This window comes from Struthio camelus, chromosome 6 (assembly GCF_040807025.1).
Source record: "Struthio camelus isolate bStrCam1 chromosome 6, bStrCam1.hap1, whole genome shotgun sequence".
Classification (NCBI taxonomy): domain Eukaryota; kingdom Metazoa; phylum Chordata; class Aves; order Struthioniformes; family Struthionidae; genus Struthio; species Struthio camelus.
In genome coordinates, this window is record NC_090947.1 from 2,659,968 (window position 1) to 2,684,887 (window position 24,920).

General features: G+C 40.5%; 1 protein-coding gene across 17 annotated transcripts in view; it reads right to left on the reverse strand.

Moving 5' to 3' along the window:
- The window catches only part of HDAC4 (histone deacetylase 4), a 293,162-nt gene that overhangs the window by 160,655 nt on the left and 107,587 nt on the right, over positions 1-24,920 (reverse strand). For 14 of the 17 annotated variants that reach the window (XM_068947757.1, XM_068947754.1, XM_068947756.1 and 11 more), the window contains one exon: positions 9,780-9,851. The exons of the other annotated variants lie outside the window; for them this stretch is intronic. In XM_068947757.1, coding sequence (XP_068803858.1) covers positions 9,780-9,851 — 72 coding nt within the window. The remainder of the gene's footprint in view (positions 1-9,779; positions 9,852-24,920) is intronic. 17 annotated transcript variants of the gene reach the window in all.

The following is a 24,920-nucleotide window of genomic DNA, read 5'->3' on the forward strand; positions in this document are numbered from 1 at the left end:
AAGCAAGCCTCTTTAAACCCAATACTGCAACTCTTCCTTCAGTGCACAAGGGAAGCAAACATGAAAGGAATTGTGAGACTGAACTGCTTTTCGGTTTGCTGGAAGTCAGAAAAAATGTTTTTCCATTTGCAGAAAAACACCCATAAACATTAGCAATAGAAACCCCGAAATCATTTACATTTCAGGGGGGAAATCAAAAGTTAAAGAAACCAAACAGTCTAGTATCATGGTAGATTTTTTCCTTTACTAATTGCAGGAATTCAGCCTCAGTTAAAATTTAACAGAAATCATTCAAATAGAACATCTCTTCCTTCAGAGATACATAATCAAATAGGCTTGCTTTAATGACTTTCACATTCTATATTCCTTTTTGATATATTATACAGGCATTTATTTGTATGTTCCTTCTAAACCTTTCAGGGATTGCCTTTTTTGTGATCTCTGAATCACAATAAATTTGCTGCCTTGTATCCTGTACATGACCCTTTTCAGAAAAAAAAACTGCGCCTAAACCAAACACTCCATTCCCCAATACAGATCAAACTTAGGAAGAGTAAAGCAAGAAGGAAGTTTGTCTAATATTTTTCTAATAAAACAATTTGCCAAAATATGTAAAGCGTAGGAATAAATTGTCATTGAATACAATAGTAAAATATTTAACAGCTTCAGAGAGTTTTGGAAGAGCAAAAAATAAAGCACCAGGGTCATCTTCCCATATACTTTTATACTTATTTATTTTAAATACCGTATTGTAACAGCCAAATTAAGTTTCAGAACAAATAGAAAAAAAAATGTTTTGTATTCATTTATTTTATCTGAGAAACTATTCACATACAGGTGGCAAATTCACTCTTACTATTGAAAAAAAAATATATATATATGTCATTTAACCAGCACTCTGCCCTGACAACTCTGGATATTAAAGACCCTCACGATATCATTGCACCATGACTATCTTTATGAACATGACTTCAAACACATTAAGAAAAGGAAGGGGAATTTTTGACCTAAATTTCACCCATTGTTTGCCCTTGAGCACGGCCTGGAGAACCGCTACGATCACTTATGAAAAATTCCTCTTTCCAGTGGGAAAGGTCCGTTACTGATTTTCATTAGAAACTTTAAAACAAATTCATCTAATGAAAGTCACTAGTAAGATCATTAACAGCTTAAGAAAATTTCTATTAAGATATCACTAAAACGTGCAGTACATTTTTTCTGGATATTACAATTACAGTTCCAAGTCAGTGATTCTAAAGCCTTTTATTAAACCATAAAAATTTAAGATCAGCTTATAATGACATCTCTAATCAAATATGAATGAATCATCCAATAGGACATCACTTCTTGAATGAAAAACAGATGGAAAAGTAGTAACAATTGAGTTGTTTAAATCAAAAGATATTAGCTAAGCCAAAGGAGCAGATATTTATCACAAGAGCTTGCTTCAAGTAAAGTTAAAGGAGACACTGGCTTAAGGTAGACCTCCAACCAAACCTTTTAACTGCCAAATGTAGAGCCTCCATCAACTATAAAGTTCAGTGAGATGGTTTTAGCAAGAATGAACTTACTACTTTATCTAATGCACAGAAAATTCTGATTTCCAGGGGCATTCTGTCTTGACTGGACGAGTGTTTGGTCAAAGGCGTTTTGAGCTCAGGACCCTTGCCCGAAGCAAGACTATTACTTTTCCTACTCTTTTTAGCAATCCCACTCTTATGGCCATCCAACGGAAAAGCAGGGACACAAAGCTGGAAAACATGCTGGCAAGCTGAAGTGTTTACATGGCAATTTAGATCTCAGATGATCCTATTTTTTGAAGACTATATCCCATCTTTCAAGGTCTAAGCACTTAAAAAGTCAAAAGAAAGTTAAACTATAAAAAATTGGCAGCATTCTTGCATTTACTTTCCCTGTCAGGGTTGCCAGAGTTTCTCATTTTGGAGCAACTTGGTTACAATTTTTATTTGTGCACCTGACGACTTACATCTTAGCCCTATCCGCTTTTGGTTTTTCTTTTTACTTTGTGTGTGTGTGTGTGGTGTTTTCTGGTGGGAGGAGGAGGAGAAAAAGTCATAGAAAGGGAGAGGAAAGGTCCATTTAATCAATGAACAGCAATTCTCCAGATCAGCATCTGGAGACTGCTATGTTATCTGAAGCACCAGCAGACAAGTCATGCCACTGATATGCCTGCTGCCGTCCATAAACAAAGTGCAGCTGAATATAGCCCTGAAAATCAATATACACTAGGGAACAACCTCTAGGATTGTGATAAATGCAACTTGCGTCAGAAAAAGGAATTCCTAAAATCCTGTGAAAGCATGTGATTGATTGCTGGGCGCTGATCAGCTCGCATCTATTTCACTCTTAGCAATAAGCTACCTAGAGTTAATCTTGGTGTAAAGCACTCTGGGGAGCTCTGTAACACAAAACAGGCCATTAAAAAAAAAAAAGAACTTGGATCAAAGCAAATATACTGCTAATCAAGGAGTCTTCAGCTTCTCCTCCACTCTCACTAAAATTAGTAGACATCAGGAGAAGCTGACAAAAAACAAGGTTTTTTATCACAGTATGAGATGGGACGCTCCAAAAACGCGTAACAACCTTTGAAGGCGAACAAACGTTTGTCTTCTATCTAGAAGAAAGAAATGTTTCTTACAAGCTGTAGGGCAATGGTATTATTTTGAACAGGTGAGGGGAGAAAAATAAAAAAAAAAAAAAAAGGCTTCCTCTTGATTTCCAAACCTCTCTAGGGTTGCAGATCCAGGCAAAACAAATAGATTAGACATGTTAAAAATAGAACACGACAAAGTGACTAATAGATCGCATCTGAAAAATGCAGAATTTTCCCACTGAAAAATGCCTCAATCCATGATCAACTTTCCATGAAATATTTATCATTTTTCATTCATTGCATAGTACTGCTATTTTTAGAAAAGCCAGAGGCAATGAGAACAGATTCCTGATTAACAATTCAAGTGAGCCTTTAAATGTCGGTTCCTATCTTGCCATCTCCTTCCCCCAGCTAAGAAGTCTAAAAGCTCAATATATAAATAATGTCACACATTCAAAGGCTCTTTCTTCTCTCCCTCACCTGCCTCCACATGAAAACAAATGCACGACACAATGTTGCCTTTCGTGAGGAAGCAGGGAGATGAATTATTTTGAAAATATCACTTTGTGAACACGCAGGATTAAACAAATTCTGTGAAATCTGCAGTTGATCAGTGTGAATTAATAAACTGAGTAAAGGGGAGAGAGAATAAAGAAAAAACAGCAAGTTGGGTCTTGCAGGAAAGAAAACTTTCCTGCCAGTTACCTTTACCTAAGAAAACACATCCATACTCACGTGCTTAAGATTTAAGTGCTGCTCCCAGTTTTTAAAAGAGAAACAAGTCATTAATAATTCATCCTACCTCCTCTATTTAATAACTATTTCCTTGTGTGCAAGGAACAAGGTGACGGAGAAATGATTTCTCCAAGATAAAAACACAACAAAATAAGAGTTTAGGAGCTTCAGATTCCTGCTCTTGACAACCCGCAGGATCAGGACGTCTGTGGACCACGATCTGGGCAGACGTCAGAGTGGTTCTGACTCCAGCAAATGCAAAGAGGCAATAAAAAGGGTTTAATTTCTTAGGCTCTCAGGCACACTAATGCTAAAGTCCACATCACAGATGGTGTCTCTCTGGCATACCTCCCCACATACAGGCACACAATTCTGCATAGGGCATGTGCTTACAAAGAGTTAAAGAGTCACCCTGACAAAATACGAGTTTTGGTACAACAGGGGTGGAGCCAGAGATCCTAAAGCCTCAACTTTCCTGCTATTTGCAAGAGAACTGCCTAGAGTCTCTAGATGTGGCAATTCACTCCTCTGTCCTCCATTAATAACCCAACATTTGTTGACCACAATCTACGTACGCGGCAAAGTTATTTTTGTTTGTTTTTTTTTAAGGCAACGACATAGCAAATCATGTATGGAAATCTGAGAGCCAGCTGAAGTGTTACATAACGCTTTCCTTGCTGAACTATGGCTTACAAAGGTGAACTTTATTACTACTTTTCAGTTGTTACAATACTGGTTTTATTGTCATTGAATGGGCTGTATTTAGTACTTTTAGCCTAAGATAGGAAATAGTCCTCTATTTACTCCAACAAGTATTAGCTTGATTTTACAGAGAAACTATCAAAGCTCCAGGTAACATTAACATAGTTTCTCCACTATCTCATGGCAAAGTATCTAAACGGTGGCAAAATAAATACACTGACAAAAATAGCTGCAGTATTTAAATAAGGCAACAATAGTGGCATGGGCTAACAAGGCTAATTAACATAAAGAACTGTTTAATCAGCTTCGTGTATGGTTTTGACATTCACAAGAACATGTATGATTTCTCAGGAACTCACTTTTAATGATAATTTATCATCATTTTTTTCAAACATCATGGAGAATCGATACCTAAAATTAAAAGACTGGGCTTTCTGCAGCTACAGCTTTGGAGTATGATGAAACCATGTAACATCCCCGTCCTAACGCTTCCCGGTGTGAACAAGGGCGAAGAGGCTCAGGTCTGCAAAGGCGACAGCCCGTTGGGAGCCCTGAATCCCAGCTGACCAGCCAAGCTGCTTCAGAGCAGCACTGCACTAAGCTGATGTGGTAACCTTCTGCAGGAGCTTTTGCAGAAGACATACTAGAGAAACCAAGAAGGCATCTGAGAATCTGAAGCAGTAAAAGAGCCTTCCTTTCCTTTGAAGAGATAAAATAATAAAGACATAGCATTCTGTTCTGTGTTAAACTAACTGGACTTCCACTCCTTTCTCTGAGAAGCTGAGATTAATTGGCAGTTTAAAAAGCCTTTAAAGTGATGTAACAATATTAGCCTAGAGGCTCTCGCAGACCATTTATTCATACATACATCAGCATTTTTTTTCAAATGACTGTGAAAGTGAGACTGGATAAATTAGACCCTGGGAGGAGAAAACTCAAGGAGCTGAAATCTCATACATAATCCTAGCACTGCCCCTGCCAGACTGCTCTTTTTCTAGCCAGTGTCAGGGTCCAGAAGAGCCTCAGCAACACACTGGAAGAGTTATCCTGAGGGATCAGCTGGCCGAGCAGCAGATTGGGAACAGATACAGATCAGCATATTAGTAATTGTGCAAATGCAGCAATGGGAGACCAGTACGTCCAGCCGGAACGCCGTGGGAGGAAAGAAGCAGTGCAAACACATGTGTAAGAGTTTTAGGCAACCACACATGTAAATGGCAGTATGTTCACCATCACCATTAGGCCTTCTACAGTCAAGCCAGTGTTGCTCTTATAGGAACTGCTCAGGTCCTACTGCAGCCACCATCATCAATTCCTAACGTCTGGCAGCAGATTTCTATCAACCCTCAAGAAGTCATTAAAATACCACTACTGCTCAACTCTCAAACTCCAGCATGCCCGGTGGCCTCACAGACCTTCTGCAGATCACACTTTGCGGACGACCCCAGGACACCGTGCAGAAGATTCCTGTCTGATCAGCAAGAACTCCTATGGAGTAGACTTCACCCACGGAGTGACAAGCACCACTGCTTTCCTCAGCCTCTCCTTGCAACTTTTCTACTTTGCAATGAGTATCTCCCAATATAAATCATTTGTCAGCTGTACATAACCACTGGTTTAAGTGCTATAATCATCACTATTACTTTTATCAGAACTTGGGAACACATCCTTGAAAGCCATGGCAATGCTATGGATAAAGGTGAATTTCTTTCCAAATTCAGTAATTGGGCTGATAAATGCTTTAAGCACACAGCCAGATATCCTCAAAATTTCATATTATGTCATGACTAGCACAATGGAGAAAAAACAACTGATAAGCTGAGTCCCAATTTGCAGTTTTATTAACGTAAAGCTTTTAGGTTTAAAGAGGAATAGTTTCCATCATACTCCATTCTAGCATTTTCCTTACAAATCATACATATCAAGCTGTTTTCACATTTCTAATACTAAAGAAATTGCTTATGATTGTGTTCAATTGTAACAAAGTGAACAACAATAAAGTTTATACTGACAAGAAAACTACTTCACTAAGTCTTTCCAGCTTATCTAAGGTGCCATAATCAAAGCTTTTTAAAGAAAGCATACTCATTCTAATGCACAAAGTACACTTAATGCAAATCTATTTGATCTAATCTAGGGGCCAGTATCAACAGTATACATAAATGATGTTTAAGAGGATTATCTACAACATATCTAGAGATTTATACAAGTGAGGTCTTTAACAGTGGCTCCCTCGGTCTGCACTATGAAAATCTCACAGCAGCTTTCATTTTAAAAGCACAAGAAGAATAAAGCAAGAGGACAATGGAGTTCTCCTCTCCATATGATTTGGTCCCCTTAGCAGACTGGGGTTAAGTAGACCACCAAAAAAAGAAAGAAAAAAATACACAAAATTCTTAAAACCAATAGTGGGCCAATTCCTTTCCCCTTTTGCAAGTGAATCTATACTATTGAACAAAAGCAAAGAGTTGAGACCTGTGGGCTACATAAAATATGCAAAAAGCTTTCTCTCCTGCTAAGTACACCCTCTTAACCACCATAGATTTTCCAAGTAACAGTATGTCAAAATAAGCTACGTGCTCCTCACTTTGACGATCTTCTCTGAATTCAGTAAATAATAGCCCAGGAAAAGCAGCATTTCACAATAATCTCAACATTTCATCACCCTTCCTACCCAGGCCAAAGATGCACTAATATTCTGAGGCTGTAAAAAGAGAAAGTGGCATTAACAAGTTTTATCAAATAGACTACAATATTTCTGGGTGAGATATGAGTTGTGGGGGTTTTGTTTTTGTTTCACTTTTACAAGCAATTAAGAAGTTCAGAAGCACCTTGCCAATAACTGAAATACATTTTATTCAAGCTAATTCACTCCTAACTTGAGTTAGGAGTTTAATGGAAAATGCTCTAAACATTTAAATTCCATAGTTGAAACACACTTCGACATGACAGAGCATGTTTAGGACTTGGGCGTTTTACATCCCCTCGTCACCCTCTTATATAAAAAAAAACACAACTGACAAGGATCAAACTTTTCCAAGGCACTTTCCTTCTCTTCATTAGTGACTAAGTCCGTCAGAAAAGTTTCTGGTTTTCCACAAATACACCCAGATCATTTTATCTCAACTTAAAAAGTAATTCTGGAGAGAAAAGATACTCATTGTCTGCTGCCACACAGCCAAGAGTTTACCCCTTTGCCTTTTGCCAAGATGCGTGCTTCCAGGTTTTAATTACCATTCTGCCAATATAAAAAACAAATTCCCCCCACCCTCCACCCTGTACATACATTGCAAGGCTGAAAATAGTTACCCAAAATTTAGCAGAAGCCGAAGATGCTTAAGACCTTGGGAGAAAAAGTACCTGGCTGACCACTGCCCAAAGCCAATGTCGCTGCTTCCGTGAGGCCATGTTTTCCTTCTCCCTAAATAAGTCAGTCTTACCCTTTCGCCCACCATCAGCACAAACAGCCTGACCTTTCTAGCACGAGACAAGAATTCCCACAGCTCAAACACTGACAAAAGTCACTTGAGTAAGACAAAGATGCCACTGCCTCTCTCACGCTGCACCCACTTAACACGAATACAGCTCTCCACTAACGGCTAGATGCCCCCCCCCCCCAGTAGAAATGCAGTTAAGTCAAGCAATTAAAAACATCTGAAATTCAACCCAAAAGGAAAAAATTACATAAAACACATAAAAGTCCGTAACGCCCTGAATGCGCCTCCAGGCATTTGGAGAAAACAGAGTGAGAGAACACTGAACTCTTAACATCAGAAGACCCAAGCTGTTAACCAGCATAAGCCTCCCTCCTGAAATATCCCTAAAGGAAACACGAAAGAGAACAAGATAAAGTCAATTCCAAGAAAAAGTAAAATTCTAAGAAAATCACATGCATTAACAGCGGTTTGCTGGTCCACTGACACTAAAAAAAAGGAATGCAAATCCTCTTTTACACCTAGACAGACCCACAAAATTGAATCTAGCAGATGGCTGGCAAACGGAGAAGAAAACCTTCAAGTCGACCTGAGTTACTCCAGTAGTCTTAAACTGAGAATGTTTTTCATGGTTAGGAAAATATAACTTCCCTTACCTCCAGAACAAGTTTTAAAGTACACAGAGTAAAGAGGGACTTCTTAGAATCTGCAGCCGACTATTAGCACTTGGTAAATGACCATCTCTTCCTTGTTTTGTACTCAAAAGCTCACCTGCTTAACGATTTCCTTCCCCAGCTATGCATTTAGGTATAAGTGCAAAATCTAGGTTAGGTCACAGCCCTTTTTTCCCCTAACCTACTAAAATATTCTGAATAAGCTTCATTTACATTTTTTCAGCTTGCCTTACCAGAAGCACTTACATGTCCTGCAAGATCTCTTCCTTAATATAAAAGGGCCTAAAGGCATTTTGGAAGGCAATGAAGAAGAGAAAGCCAGGTTTTCAGAAAACTCAAACTCCCACCAGGAAAGCAGACAATGCTTCATGTAACAAATCACCAATATTACAAATATCCATATTTGCCTCCAAAATGTAAATCCCAGGACACATGCTGTTGATAATCCCAAGGTAGAGTTAACTTCTAGTGCTGGGACAACAAAACAAATCCACAATCTGTGGTCAGGTGTCTGGGGTTTTTTTTGTTTGTTTGTTTGGGGGGGGGGGGGGGGCGCCATCAAGACCCTGCACAAGCCAGCTTTTTTACACAGACCCGTTTCCATCCATTGTACAGAAGGATGGGGAGATGGAAGGACAGCCTTTTCGACCTCTCTTGTAACATCTCATCTTTTTAAAGCCCCAAAAACCTCTCAGCAGTTAATAAGCTCTTACCAACAGCCACTGGCCTCAGAGCCATGTGTTACTGAATTTGAGCTCAAAGGCTTTGAGGATCTATATGAAGGGGCTTCCAAACTATTAAGCCCACGTTGGATAAAGAAGTTCACAACTACACTGAAAGCTACACTGAGGGCTGCTGGCAGCTGGAAACAAAACACTCCTTTTGGAGAGAGAAGGGGGACATTTGAAGAAAGCAGCCGACTACTTTCCATAGCATTGCCTGTATTTTGACCAAAATCTTGGTCAAATCTTTCCTTAGCTTGAAGTGCTGCAACTGAGAGCCACAGGATATCTCTCCTCAGCTGCATGAGAAGCAGTCAGTCTCCAAGATGAACACTGTAGTTGCTTTGTTTTCTTCATACCAGAAAGACAACACCCAAGACATGCTATAGGAATATCATTAGAGGAGGTAAGAAAAAAGAAAACTCAAGAGCCAAGCATGATATGCTTTGATCAATCTAAATTTAACTTTGACTTTTTGCTCATTTCAACATAAGGAAATCTTTCCTTATCAGGAGCAGCAGCTCAAAAAACTTACTTTTCCTCAGTGTCCCTTATAGGCTGTGAAAAGACCAGTAAAAGGTGCTGCTTTGTTCTGCTGTCCTCTCCTTTCTAAGAAAAATCAAGAAGCTCCAACTAGATCAGTCTCTCCCTAGCCCTTGCCAAGGGTGGGGGCTGGTTATTTAAGACTCCCAAAACTGTTTTGTTCCGTTCTCCCTCAACTCCCAAATCCCACTCGTTCAGCCTGGGAAAGTAGATTTCTGCAAGTTCTAACACACTTCATACCACTGCTTTACATTTGCATTCTGCTATCGAACTTACAAGATAGATCTGTAGAATATTATACTGCATTCCCAGAATAGGAATAACATTTAATAAAAAAAAAAAAGTTTCTTCTTACCAGAGCTAGGCATGTGGTTCACTCTAGGTGGATTCAACAGCTCTACTGGCTGGTCTCTGCCAGAAAGCCCATCTGGAAAGAGGGTGAGGGGAAAAAAAATCACATCATCAACTCTTTGGTTAGCTAAACTATTTTAGACATTCCAAAAAGAAAAAAAAAAAGACTATCCAATTATCAATGCAAAACAGAAACACACAAATAGCACAAAGCACTAGGAACAAGAATGCTAACAAGACAGCTGCATAACAACTGCTTACACTAAAGCAGAAAATATAAGACACTGTAGCCCGGATCGTGCTCAGGTTTTCCTGGTCTTTAAATCCAACTTGCACTGATCCCAATCCAAGGAAACTAGGCATGTCAGCTTATAAAGCTTATCACACAATACCTTAATGACAATTCATTTTTTATTTAGAGATGAGAGTGGAGTTAAAACAGAAGCTCATCCCTAGGAAGTGAAGTTGAGGAATGGCTGTAATATGCTGTGGAGATGTTAAAGAGAACTGACAAATCACTAGAGGAGATTAAAATGCATAGACATGCATAATAAGTCCCATTTTGCATAAGTTTGGATTTCAGAAAGGCATTAAAAACATACTTTGTAAATGATATGCAGAAATCCTTCTTGCTGAAGCAGTTTTCTATTTAAAATATTTCAAAGATTGTATCTTGCGTTCAAGTAGAGTTAAAACAGAAAAACATGACACCGTGAAGTACTGTAGACTGCCAGACCAGATTTTCTAGACATCCATTCCCCTCCCATCTGCCCCCCCCATAAAAGTTGAAGCAAAAAATGCTCAATTCAGGGGCATGTTAGGGATGTCTCACTACAGTATGTTTATAAAACTTAAGCTATGCTTGAATGCAGAAAATTTCAACTCAAATCCATTCGTTCCACCGTAAATACCTCTACCTTTGCCAGTTATGCCTCATTTGTTCTCCTCTAGCATATTTCTGTATTTTACGCTGCAACGCACAGATACGATCAAGCCAGACCATGCCTGGAGGCATGAAAGAAACCACCCCATCTCTCAGTCAAAGTGAAGGACAGTTTAGACTCATAAAAATATTAAGATGTCAACGGACTATTAAAAAAAAAAAGAAAGAAAAAAAAAGCCACTACACATTGTTTTCTTCTCCCTCCGTCCTCCATTGCAAAGTTTCTGGAGAGAAAGCATAGTTGGGTCTTCTCCATCACGTGCACAGATTTGTCTCCACTGATATTACCCAAGGATCGGTGCAGCCGCAGGCATCGTGTCAATAAACTATAACCATGAGAAGTTTTCCTTCTCAGAGAAGTAATTCTTGTCCTGCAGATCAAACTGACTATTCACATTTCAAAGCTCTTTGCCGTCAACCTCCCCATCAAACACACCGCCCAGCAGTCATTACAGAGCAAAGAGTGCAAGCGGATAGCAGAAAACATGATCTCCCCAATTACAAATGTGGCGGTTTACATCCTCATTTCTTATATAAGGCAGGCCCTTGCTACCTCAGTCTTTCCCTAGTACTTTCTGAATTCACGGGCCAACAGCAACAACGCTCGATTCTGAAGCACTTGCTCTGTTTCGACGCGGAAAGGGCTAGCGGCACCCCGGCACCACAAGCAACTCCCCGACTCATCTATCCAGCCTGCCAGCAGCTTCAAAAGAGTCAGCTGGCCTCTTTTAGCAACGACGCGGCAGCTGCCCAGATGGGCAGCACACGTATACCAGCAATTACACGCGGCACGGCTTGGCCAGCAAGCAGATCCTCCCCCCACCCCCCGCCGCCCTCCAAAAAAAAGCAAGCACGCAGCAGGCGCCCAGGACACAGCTGCGCAGTGGGAACAGCCCCAGGAAGCCAGCGGCAGGTCAGCTGCTGCTTGCCTGACTGCTTTTCCATCGGGAGCAGAGTTTTCCTTTTTCTCCGTGGAGGCGTTAGTCCTCCCTCTGACGAAGACGCGCCTTCAGAAGAGAAGGATCCACTTACAAAACAGAGCCTTCCACCAGCAGCCCCCGTGCTCTGTCAGCAGGCCCCAGGAGGCCAGTTTCCACTAAAATCTGCCTGCGGATAGGCAGTGGGAGCAAAGGGGTCCTTTCCCATACTAACACCAGCAGTTTAGCCCAACTGACATATTAATACCAGAGCTCCAGCAAGATAAAGCTGCTGGCAGAGAACTATGCATGAGAGTCCTCCAGCTTTAGCAGCAGCGAGTCTGCATCATCGGCCGTTTCAACATGCTCCTCTGCTTGGAGAGCGGCAGCGGGGGCAAAACACAAGCTATATGAACTTGCCTGCATGCAAGACGGCACATCACTTGCCTCCACTTGAAGGGTAAGTGACCTCGCATCCCGAACACACTAAGAGCGCATATACGGGCAAACACAACACACTTTCAGCAGAAGTTGGTTGCCCTGCGGTAGCTATTTTAACCCTTGGAGTAAGGTATATCCAGGCAGTAATTATTTCACCCTGCTGACAACCTAGAACTTACCACCTTCATTCCCAGTTCTCGATAACCTTCTCTCATGCAACTGGCAGAAAGGTGCCAACCACATGGTATGTCACATCAGGTCATCAAAGATACATTTGCATGTATCAACAGGCCCCTCGTAACCTGATTTAAGCCACATTAGATGACTCACTATATGCCCATGATGTGACCTGGGCACCAGCATCCATGAACAAATTTCCAGTCTCTTGATGAAAGCCTCCAAACTAGCCAGTTGCAAGGCCTACATCACCTGGGCACCCAAGCTCCAGCTCTAGGCACTAGCCCAGCAGCAACAGCAGGGAGAGTAAGAATATCTTGCATCTCAACAGTTAATAAAACGCTGAAAAATGAAGCAATGTCCAAGATATTTCAGTTTACTGGCTTTCTAGCATCTAGAGGAGCTTTTTTGTTTTTTTAATTGCAATCACTGCAAATGACAACATTTGTTCTATTATTCTCACACACACACAAACATACTTTCTCTTTTACTACAAAACATGAACAGTAGTGAAAAAAATCAGCATCTTAGAGCTATTTCAAACTCACCTTTTAAAACAAGCCTATGTTTTGCACAAGACTTTCCAATCTACAAACTGGAATTCAATTTTTGTCTTTTTCCCAGAAGCATTCCAACATTCACAGACCAAAGCCAAAATCGTCACTCCCAACCATTTGCACAAATGTAACCAAAGGCTCTATCCAGTATCAGATAGCACTTGCTATCAGGGCACTGTAGGAAATTCCCCCAAATCAGCAGGAAATCCTATATCTGGTCACCTATTTTAGATGCAAAATACTCTTTTGCTCTGGATGGTGATATTTTAATAGTATCATTATTACCAAATTAAAGCTGCAGTGTTTCACACCATCAGTGAACAACAACAGAACAAAAATGAGCATCTCAGACACAAAATGTGCTTCTGCAGTACACGCAAAGTTAGCTTGGTCTACAGCTGACTATCCATACCACAGCCCAAAACCAAAACAAAACACCTAGAATTCAAACTTCACCATCTAAAGCAGTTAAACATTACGGTTGTTTCCTCACTTTCCCGTAACTAGCTAAAAACATTTCAAAACGGCAAAGAAACCACTTCATTTCAAGAAACTAGGTGATCAGTTTGTTAGCAAAGTTAAAATACTGTTGCATTTAATGAAGCATCATATCTATTGCTAATAGAATACTGGCCAAAAAAAAAACCTCTTAAGCCTTCAAAAAAAGGGGGAAAAGTCACTTATGATCTTAAAAATTTTCTTCAAACAGGTATAACTCTGCTCCTTGCTCAGTGATACTGCTGCCCCAAAAAGCTCTTGCTTATTTGAATTCCTTCCTTCTCTCAAATAGATGAGCTAATTAGTCTCAAATTTGTAAAGAACTACCTATTATAAAAAGCCCTGAGAAAGGGCCATTGAAAGACATACGTTTTACAGCCCTAGGCTGTGAGTATGTGCTCTATATAACTTTAAAAGAGGGGAAAAAAATCTGTACATTTAAGCATTCACAGAATCACACAGAATCACAGAATGGTTGAGGTTGGAAGGGACCTCTGGAGATCATCCAGTCCAACCCCCCTGCTCCAGCAGGGCCCTCTACAGCATATTGCCCAGGATCGTGTCCAGACGGGTTTTGAATATCTCCAGGGAAGGAGACTCCAGAACCTCTCTGGGCAACCTCTTCCAGTGCTCTGTCACCCTCTCAGTCAAGAAGCTTTCCCTCCTGTTCAGATGGAACTTCCTGTGGTTCAGTTTGTGCCCGTTGCCTCTTGTCCTGTCGCTGGGCACCACGGAGAAGAGTCTGGCCCCATCCTCTCGACACCCTCCCTTCAGATATTTAAACACCCTGATAAGATCGCCTCTCAGTCTTCTCTTCTCCAGGCTGAACAGGCCCAGCTCTCTCAGCCTTTCCTCACAGGAGAGATGCTCCAGTCCCCTCATCATCCTTGTAGCCCTCTGCTGGACTCTCCCCAGGAGTGCCATGTCTCTCTTGGACTGGGGAGCCCAGAAGTGGACACAGTACTCCAGGTGAGGCCTCCCCAGGGCTGAGGAGAGGGGCAGGATCACCTCCCTCCACCTACTGGCAACACTCTGCCGAACGCACCCCAGGCTCCCATGGGCCTTCTTGGCTGCAAGGACACATTGCTGACTCATGGTTAACTGGTTGTCCACCAGCACTCCCAGGTCCTTCTCTGCAGAGCTGCTTTGCAGCAGGTCAACCCCCAGCCTGTGCTGCTGCATGGGGTTATTCCTCCCTAGGTGCAGGACCCTGCTCTTCCCTTTCTGGAACTTCAGGAGGTTCCTCTCTGACCGTCTCTCCAGCCTATAGAGATCCCTCTGAATGGCAGCACAGTCCGCTGGTGTGTCAGCCACTCCCCCCAGTTTAGTATCATCAGCAAACTTGCTGAGAGTGTACTCTGTGCCTTCCTCCAGGTCCTTGATGAATAAGTTGAACAAGACTGGACCCAGGACTGACCCCTGCGGGACACCACTAGCTACAGGCCTCCAACTAGACTCTGCGCCACTGACCACAATCCTCACTTCAGCCACACTGGTTCAAAGAGCATGTTGCACCATCACATTAAAGATCACCTAAACCACCTGAAGGAATCTAAGCCCCAAGTCCCAAGAAAATGCTTTTTTAGCTACTGCCATACTGTGTTTTCTTCTTCCCATAGTTACTGGAGACACTGTCTCCTAAATCAATTGCTGTGTAATTGAGCTCCGAGCTGCAAGAGAAATGCATGATGTTTTATGCCAACACTTATAAGCAAGAAGTAAGATAAAAGAGGATTCTGGGTTTGCAAATGCCAAAGTGAATACAATCAGTTTCTGTTATGAAAGAATATTTTACCCCCGCCTCCTGCCTTTCCAAAGTATTCACCTCCACCCCTCTCAGAGCTTCATCGTATATTTATAGAGGAAGCTGAGAGAATTATAGAACTGAAAAACAGAAAATACTAAAAATATCTGGGTCACATCCAGCTCAATACTTTTACCCTTCTTCTTGCCCAGAAGGGATGGCAGTGGTAGTTCTGTACTCCACAGAAAGCTGGACGCTGATGGATGCAGCTTGTCCTACTGCTGCGGACAGGCAGCAAAGGAAGTGTAGAAAGGTCAAACCATGCAATCACCATTTGACTCTTTTACAAGCCACAAGCCCTGGTTTTGAATAACTGAGACAAACCAGATTATCTACAAAATAATTTCAAGTTCTCTCTACTAGCCAAGTTTTCCCTAAGCTACTAAAAATTGTTGTCAAGAACAAATGCACTCTTGAGTTGGTTATGTATGTGAATAATCTAATAACTTCACCATAAAAATCAGAAAACAGCAGGGGTGAGTTGTCCCAATTGGATTATGGAGACTGAATGGTGCAAATTAATTCCATGGCTGACTACAGTCAATGCGCAATAGAAATAATGCCCCCAAATTGTCCAGTCCAAAATCCATGGGAGGCAAAAGAAAAACTGCTACTTCCACTCAGCTGTGAACAACAGCCAGCAGTGAGTTTAATTTATAACTTGATTGACAAAATATTTAGTATAGCTTAATTTTCAAATGGGTATTTCTACTCATTAATTAATAAGATGAAGTCATTATTCGTAGAGGGGAATTTGGATGTTTTATTTTTATCTTTGTCAATACAGAACCGTTCCAAAGAGTTAAACTACATTTCTGGGACACTTTATGAAAATAACTGATTTTGTAGGATTTAAATGCATTGAAAACAGGAAAACAAAGCTAGGTGGCTATAGTAAGCTACAGAATAACATAATACAAATACATAGGGATAAAAATAGAAAAGACTAAGAAGCGAAACAAATCAAAAGACGCTCCAAGGCAAAGTAAAATAGGTAAACGTAGCTTTATTACTGCAAGAAAGAACAAATAATGAGGGACAAGAGAAGGCTGGAGTATTCAGTGAGGTTTTTGCTTATTTCCAGGAGAAAACTATAAACACGCTTACTGTAATTAATTCCTGTTAGTTTAAGAATGCAGCCCAGAAACTGGGAAAGATGATGTTATTTAAATACTGTTTCATATATTCAGATCGTTAGAGCTGATGCAAATCACCCTACTCTACTTGAACTCACTGAGTAAACTGATGAACAACCAGTGATTATCCTTATGGACCCACGGAGGATTGGAAAAGTCCCAAAAAGCAGTAGAAAGGAAATCTTCAAGAAAGGGAAGGAGGAAGTCAGGAAGGGTGAAGATGGATGGAAAATAGGAATTATTGACCAGTAATTGATTTCTGGAAAGAAGGAATAATTTGTTAATCAGCAGAATAAAAATCAGAAAATATTAAAGCTGATCAAGATGAAGTTGCATGAAAGCAACTCAGTTTGTTTCTTTGTCAGCATGTCTAGCAAACTGGCAAAAAAAAATTGATTTTACCCAAGTTTTATTGAAAAAACACACACACGCACACACATACACACACAGAGGAAGACAACATGAAGCAAATTAGTAAGAAAATCAGGTCTACATGAAACTCCCTAAACCACATGCACACCTGCTTAAAAAGAAAATCACTCTGAGTCATCATCAGCTTTTGGATATACATCTAGTACACTGTAAGAGTCCTTACTTTTCTGACAGAGTAGTAAAGATATATTTAAAATTAAGGCATGACATCACACTGAGAGGACATACTTTGGGAGCCCTGGATGGGAATTCCATGACAAGTTGGATAATGGATGGGAAAATTCAATGATAAATGAATAAATCCCTACGTCTAAAGAAAAAAAAAAGTAATGGTCAAATGTACAATTGCAAGATGAGAAATACCCGGCAAAGAGCTATACAACAAAAAAGAACCAAAGCCAAAGCACGTCACAAAACTGAGCGAATCCACAGTTTGGCAATGATGCAAAAGACACAAGCTCCTTCCAGGACGTATTAACAGGCACATATGTAAGACACAGGAGGTAATTACTCAGTGATGTGACAGCCTCCTTGGCCAAGGCGCTCTCCTCCGTTTTAGATACAGCATTAGAAAATGAATTGCAGAGGATCAAGAAGAAAGATGCCGTATTTTCTAAACCTCTAAGAAAAGATAGCTTGGTTTAAAAAAAAAGTGAGATATGCAGTCTGCAGAACTTAGTCATTTTTCCCGTGTTCGTCCATTTTCAGTTGAGGAAACGGCTACGTGGTGAGACCTTCTGAGGGCTAAGAATCATCTGTTCATACCAGGAGTCTGAGACCTCTAGACTAAATACCTTTCAGGTCTTCCTTAGTCATACACTTTTTTGGATGCTAAGCAGAGGAGCGCTTACTGGAAAACACTTAACTAAATAGCAGTAATTTGATATTTCTGGGAAAGTAGGGAAACAAACCTTCTGCAAAGGGCAAGTCATAAAACCTAAAATCTTGCTGTTCAACTCCCAACCTTTATCCTCCATATGCCCTTGGCTATTCAGAAGGGATAATGAGGTAGCTACTGCCACTTGCAATTCAAAGCTTCAAGTTCCTTCCCAAACTGACTTTGGAGGTGGGCTGGGCACACAAATTGCAAAAAGTCTCATTAACTTACACTTCTCACTACTACAGTAGGAACTGGAGCTTTGTTTAACCCCAGTTCCTTGAGAAAAGGAGAGCAGAGGAAAACTGCTGAGCAATAAGACATCCCCAGAGTGGTGAATTCAACATTGGGTCTTTGCACTAAACCATTCACAAGGCAATTATCTGATTATTTTGGCTATCTTCTCTACAAGGATGCAGCTCAAAAGCCTGCCCCCACGCCTTCCAAGTCAAAAAGGAAAGACACTCTAATTACTCAGTGCCTAATAAAAAGCCTCAAGCAAAATCAGATGGCTGAAAGCAAACCCAGGAGAAACAGCCACTGGTTAGCATCTAAGAGAATATCCCGACTGCTTCCATTTTGAAAGTGTGCATCCACGTTTCAAATAAGGCTTTTGTTAAGGGTGCTATAGAGGAAGAGGATGTTTCTGGATCCGTGACTCCTGCATTTTTATTTGTCACCAAGGAAGCACGATTGTCTTGTACTCCCTACTGCTTTCTAGTAAAACAACTGTGACTGGTCCCACAAAGGAAAGAAGAAAAAAAAAATCCTTTTCCCTGCATCTGATTCCCCAAGGCCAAAATAACTATCTGTCCACCTTCCTGTCTGCTTCAAGGCATGGCTGAAAGACACTTGCCCACAATTCAGACAATACTGTGCCCCACAGAAAAAGCTAGCAGACAGATGATCAGCCGCACAGTCATTGCAACCCAAGAGATCGGCTAGTACGCGCTCGACCAGGATTACATTTAACGCCTTTAAAAACAGAAAGAGTGTTGACAGGATAAGCCTACATTAGCATTTCAGTTTGCATCAGGAGAGGATTTGTGAAGCACACTCCTGACTGCCCCATGTCCCGTACTTTGGCTTGCATCTTAGAGCAGTCTGAGCACACAGACTAGAGCCTTTTGGGATATAACACATCCAAAAGTGCACTGTGGTCCACCTAACATGCTCCCCTGGGAATTCCTTCTGGGGGGGAGCTGGACTAGGTTTAGTCCTAAAGCAAACCTCAAAACACATACAGCCTGCATGGTACCTCTTTGGCATCATCTGTTACCCTCTACAGATCTTATCCTATCCATAGTATTTGCTATCATAGTTACAGGGTGTGATTCTTTCTCTTGCCTTGCACTTTCCCCAGCTCCTTCCCTCTGATTAAGTCTGACTACTGGTCAACAAACCTTATCCATTGTAATCAAGCTGTTGTCAACAGTTTAAGATGAGGTACACCCTGGAAAAGTGAGAGCTCCTCAATCTACTGGCATTGCTCACGGAATTATGTACTGTCTCAGTTACATATGTAAGCCCACAGCTATTTCATGGACATGGCCAGGTCTAAGAACATCCAATTCTTTTCCTGCTATCAGTATGCATGCACCATAGTAACATTATTTAAAAAAAAAAACAAACTTTTTTTGCATTTTATACACAGGTTAGGAGATTGTTTTGCCGAATATAATGTGCAAACAGTATTCATCCACATCACTTACCAGCAGGGTTGGGGCTGGGGTGGGGAAATAAGGGGGTGGTTTGGTCAGCTGTATTACTGTCTTTGTAAGCAGAAACCATGCACTAATCTCACAGTCTGAGGATACCAGGTAACTAAAATAGGAGATCGGAAGAAGAAAAGTCTCTTTGTCCCTGACAATTAAGCACAGTCCACTAAATTATCTTGACTTACGCGTTAATGTCTATGATGTATGTATAACAACAAGTTAAAATATTAGTAATGAGAATAGTAATTATCATGGATGTATTATTTATTTGTCTACTCATTTGAAATTTACAGAGAAAAAAAGGCTTCAACATTTACAAGAAAGCAATTAAGGCAGCAAATGGATTATTTCTCTTTAAACCTATGAGAAAATGCTCAGTGCATATTTCCTCTCTAATTTGTCTGCACTCAAGAATCTATTTTTGGAACTCTCCCTAGACTGTATTGTAGCACCACATGTACTGTAATGGCATTTTAATTAGCCCAGAGAGCTGGAAGATGCACTATGCATCCAAAAGAGAAGCAGCCTAACAAAATGAGAGCATCCTTCTCTTCCCTTCTTTGAGATTTACTGCAGCTATCAAGTAGAGATACCAATTATGTATTCAATTGGAATTGACTGCAACTACTATAAAAATCCCGTGCCTCTCAACACTCTATAGAATTCAATAAAAACAGATATAGTATTTAAGCACTATTTACTCATACTTTAAAGGTTGATGGTAAAAATAAAATGCTGCAGATACCACTGTAAGAATGGGGGACTGAAGTAAAGGAGATGGCAAAAGAAAGATATATTAGAGTTGTGCTCTAAATACGTGAGTTTTTGTCCTTCAAGTACAATCAAGAAAACACTCACACAGATGAAAGCTAATCTAATACTATTTGACTGGGCTTTTTGGTTGTTTGGGGTTTTGGTTGTTTTTTACATCTAATACCCAAGTTAGAGTCCTCTCACTGCCAGGGACTGACACAAGGCATAAGCAGCATCAGCACGGCCTTGTGCATATTTAATTTGCTATAACAGTCATCTTGCTTTTGAGGTAATAAAAACTAGCTCAGGCTGATGCCCATCTCAGTGCAGAAAAGGTTAACATATATGAAGCCTTAGATTTCCTTCATGTCCTTGACAATACTGATTACTCAGGGGACATTAATATGTCTAAATGTCACATGGAGCACGCACAACACTCCACTGAAGCCCCTCAGCCACTCAACGCCTCACAAGTAAGAATAAGGATCGTTATTTTAGCTTTATTTTGCATTATAATACGCACAAATATTTCACCAGAACCAGAAGACACTCAAGCATAATGTCTACAACAGCTTTGCACTGCTGCAGAGAAGCTAGCAAAAAGAAATCCAGTCCTTATTTCAGTTAACATCAAGGCAAAAGTAACACTCAGCAATAGTTAATACAAAAAGCAACTCTTCTTAACACATTTCTAGGAAGTTATCCTCGAGGTCAAATGCTTAAGACATGATGAAACAGCTAATGCTGTGGTCCTCAAGGTGTTTACAGATTAATAACCAAATGACAATACAATACTTCGAAAATGCCAAATTGCAAAAGCAGTATGTTCTACTTCCTACGCCATTATTTTCTTTAATTCTTTGTAGTGGGAGGATAACGCAACTTCTTCTAAACATGACAATCTTCAGTCACTTCAGTAGATTCAGATGACTTGATCTGCACAAAATTTAAAATAAATGTAGTTTTGAGAATCCACTGTAATAAAATAATTCTTTACATATAAATGCAGCAATCTAGGGTCACATATTAACCTGTCAACTAGGTCAAAAAGATAAAGCACACCTAAAATGGTACAGTATAATTACATCCAAAAAGTACATTTAGCCATTTTAAGTAGGCCTTTTTCCCTACCTTGCGGGGGTGGGGGTGGGGGACGCAAAGGAAAGAATCCCTACGTAAAAGAAATACAAATCACAACCGTACTATAAGCACCAAAATATCCATATTTAAATATTTAAAGTTATTTTTCATTTCTTCCATCTGTAACAAGTCTCAAAATTAACTCACTTGGGACACAGCGATTAGTCACCAAGTTTTTTCTACTTTGGAAAAAAATTTGCCTGCATTCGCACTAGAAGCAAAACAGGTGACCAACAGTCTGATCCCTTCTCACACACGGGTAGTTTGAGTAAGCATTCCCAGCCTCCCAGGTTGCAAGGCAAGACAGAAACCCAGTAAAAGAAATTCACCTGCTACCCAGAGGGTTTACCTAGTAAATGTAAACTACTACACAAAGTTGTAGCCAATCCCAATGTCCCAGTTTGCTCACAAATGCACTTCGGATTCCTAAGACAGGAGCTGCCTTCACCTCCATTCAAGAGTTTCAACATTTTGCGTGCATGATCACCTCCTGCATGCAGCTGCCCGTCGCTCTGAACACGCTGGTTTTAGCTCTTCAGTCACACATAAAAGATCACTATCTTCTTTGGCATATACAGGGTCAATCCTAAGCATGCAATACCAGAAAAGCACTATAATAGAGATTACAGGCTATTTTAGGCTTCCTGCATGAAATTGCTGGGTAAGGTATCTCTTCGGCAGCCAACATCAGAACATATTTGGAGCACCACATCCAGTACCTTCTCCTGTCTAGCACTATCTTTGATCTCTAGCAGGACAGGATCTCAGCATTTCCATTACAAACTCTTTAGTGTGCAGCACAAGCTTGCAGCAAAACTCCAAGAGAAACACCTTTAAACAAAGCCAACATCTAGCCCATGACAGTGGCCTGCCAGCCAAAATTGGCATATCCATACTGTGCTCCCGAAGGATAGACTTTTACTCCAGTTCGGGGAAGCATGTTTCCCATCCCTTTTTTTCTTTAGAAGACATTTAATGTTTGTACTGATTTTATCCATGGCCATAGCATAAACTCAGCACAGGAGATTTTTACAGGTGCAATTTTTTCTCCCAAATTTTTTTCTCCTAGAGACAATTCTGAATTTAGGATCTACTCTCATAATTTCTTCAAGAATCAAAAACAAAGCAAGGAGGTAAGGTCTGGTTGCTGGAAACAAGAAGAGCAGAGGAGGGTTAAACACAGCTCTAAATAGTGGGAGACATCTTGAAGTCCTTTTCGCACAACTGTACACCTATCAAAAACCACCAAACAGGATAAAGTGATATTTGCTCCTCTTACTGCATTAACGTTATTCCTCAAAGCTTTTGGCACTGCTTTTAACATACTTCACAGGTAAACAGCAAATCTTAAAATCGTGCAAATGTGGGTGATTAAGATAACTATGTGAATACCTGGCCCAGGGAGTGACGGAAATGACAAAATCACAGAAATTTCAGCATGAAATACTAATATTTCAGCTATAGTTCCATGTTTCCAGGTTCTTTTTACTGTAGATGTTAAATTTCAGAAGCAACTAAATTGGCTAAAGGTCTTATTACTAACAAACAGCATGAACAAACATGTTGAACTATCATTTATCAGGCTTCATGAAATTTTACAGATGCACTGTTCAACTCAAATTATAAACTACATAGATGATGCTAGTGCACAAGCAATTGTATTAAATCCCAGAATCCGAAGCCTTTTCTGAATTCCAGACTATATCCAGAAGAATGAAACTTAGTCACTTTTGTGATTAAGTGCTTTGTATTAACAGAAAACTAGATACCCAGTGCAGGCACCTGGAATGGGCTCTGTGCACACGTTGCTCTGCTGTGGCTGGGCTAAATCAGTATGCTGCAAGACCAGATCGCTGACCAGATCGCTGCTTCCACATCTGGCTCAGGAACAGCTTCATCAGACATACAGACTTGTCCAATGCAGTGTGTAGGCACATGCCAGCGCCAGTACTTCAGTTTATAAGCACGCATGGCACAGTACAGAGAATAAATCAGCAGCTCCCACCACCACTGTGCTCGTGTCTCTCCAGAGTACTGAAGAGACTCAGGGAGCTCTGCAGGCGTTAAATCCAACAAAGACCAGATGCTGCATGCAGCATCAATCTAGCACCTTTGCAGAACACTGCAGTATTATCCCAGCCCTATCTGATAGGATGCCAACTACTGTCAGCTCCAGGCATCAGAAAAGTTGAGATAATCTACCGTTCCTTAAATATATTGGCCATTCCATTACCTATCAGTTTTAGATATTTTGTATATAATATCTTAATGTTGATTAATGTATAGCTTTCCAACATTTGGATTTTGGATATTTGTAAATCCTGGAGAAGAAAGAGCACAATTTTAAAGTATCTGAAAGTAGATACCACTTTCACAGACCTAGTGGGACACCATTTCCCCCTGCTCATAACAGTACCTGCTCAGGGATTATGCTGTTTATTACTATAAATACATTCATACATATTTTCCCTGGCATGAAGCACTTCAATTTTAAAGGTAAGAGATTCATCAACTCCTGTAGATAGCAACATCCCCACTGCTTTTCTTCTGTAAGTGAGTACACACTACTGGCAAGAGTGGAGGAGGATACAATCTGCCACCATCTGCAGGGTGCTATCCATCTGAAAAGGTGACTATCCTTAAGAAACTAACATAGTCCAAGTGTTAAACTTAACTATGAAATATTACATTCAACCAACCCCAGTCTTTTTCAAGAGCCACTCTGCAAAATATTCCCTTTTCCTGTTAACGGCATGGTTATATATACACATATACATAAATACATGTATAAGGTAAATACTCATATTCCATAATCACAGAGAAATATTTCTACACAAAATCAGTACTATTAACGCAAGAAGCTCAGTCTACTGAGATAGATCACATAAACTTTAGTGTACCAAAAAGACCAAAATCCACAGGACTTCAAATTCAGTATGAGAGGTGCTGCTGGCATCCAGCCATTTCACAATCATGAACTATTCAGAATATAAGAATTCACTTTCAAAAGCTACAAATTCACAGATATAATGCCGCTTTATGAAAACTAATATTTAAACAGGTTTTAAAAAAACTGATTGGTAATACAAAAAGTGAAGTGAGGGGAAAAAAATCTTGAAATTATCTCCATTTGTCAGCAGCAGGAGAGACATGAAGTACATTTTAAAGGCAGGAGAGAAGGCTGAATAACCTGCTTAATTTTCCCTTCTCTCCAGTTGAATAAACTGTCAAGAAGAAATCCAGCTGAGAGATAGCCTGGGTCCTCTGCAGGGATTCCTGCTCCTACCCACACATTCACAGAATATTACTATTTATTCATATTGGTCCTGACTTCATTATATTCAAGCTAGTGAGATACCTCTTTAAAGAGGGAAAGAACTGTATTTTATTTACAGCAGATGGCATTGGTCTCCATCCCCACAGCAGCCCCACACTGTGTTAGCACTCGTGGTATTTAAGCCCATGAAACTATTTCCGACACAATCTGTGTCTAAGGGCTCTGATAGCTTCCACAGCAGAAAAGGGAAGTAAGAACAATCACACAGCAACCCATTACACTAATGCTTTTAGAGAGCAGACCAGCCCAGGAAAAATTCTTGGATGAAGCGGAGGGCAGTTGAGAAGTGACGCTCGGGCCCCTCCCTGAACGCTGCTGGCAATGGAAACCATCTGCTCCTCATCAGATGCTTTCTTGCCTTGCAAGTTGCAGCTTCTTGACTGTGCGGCAAAATTGGAGAGAGCAGAGGAAAAAA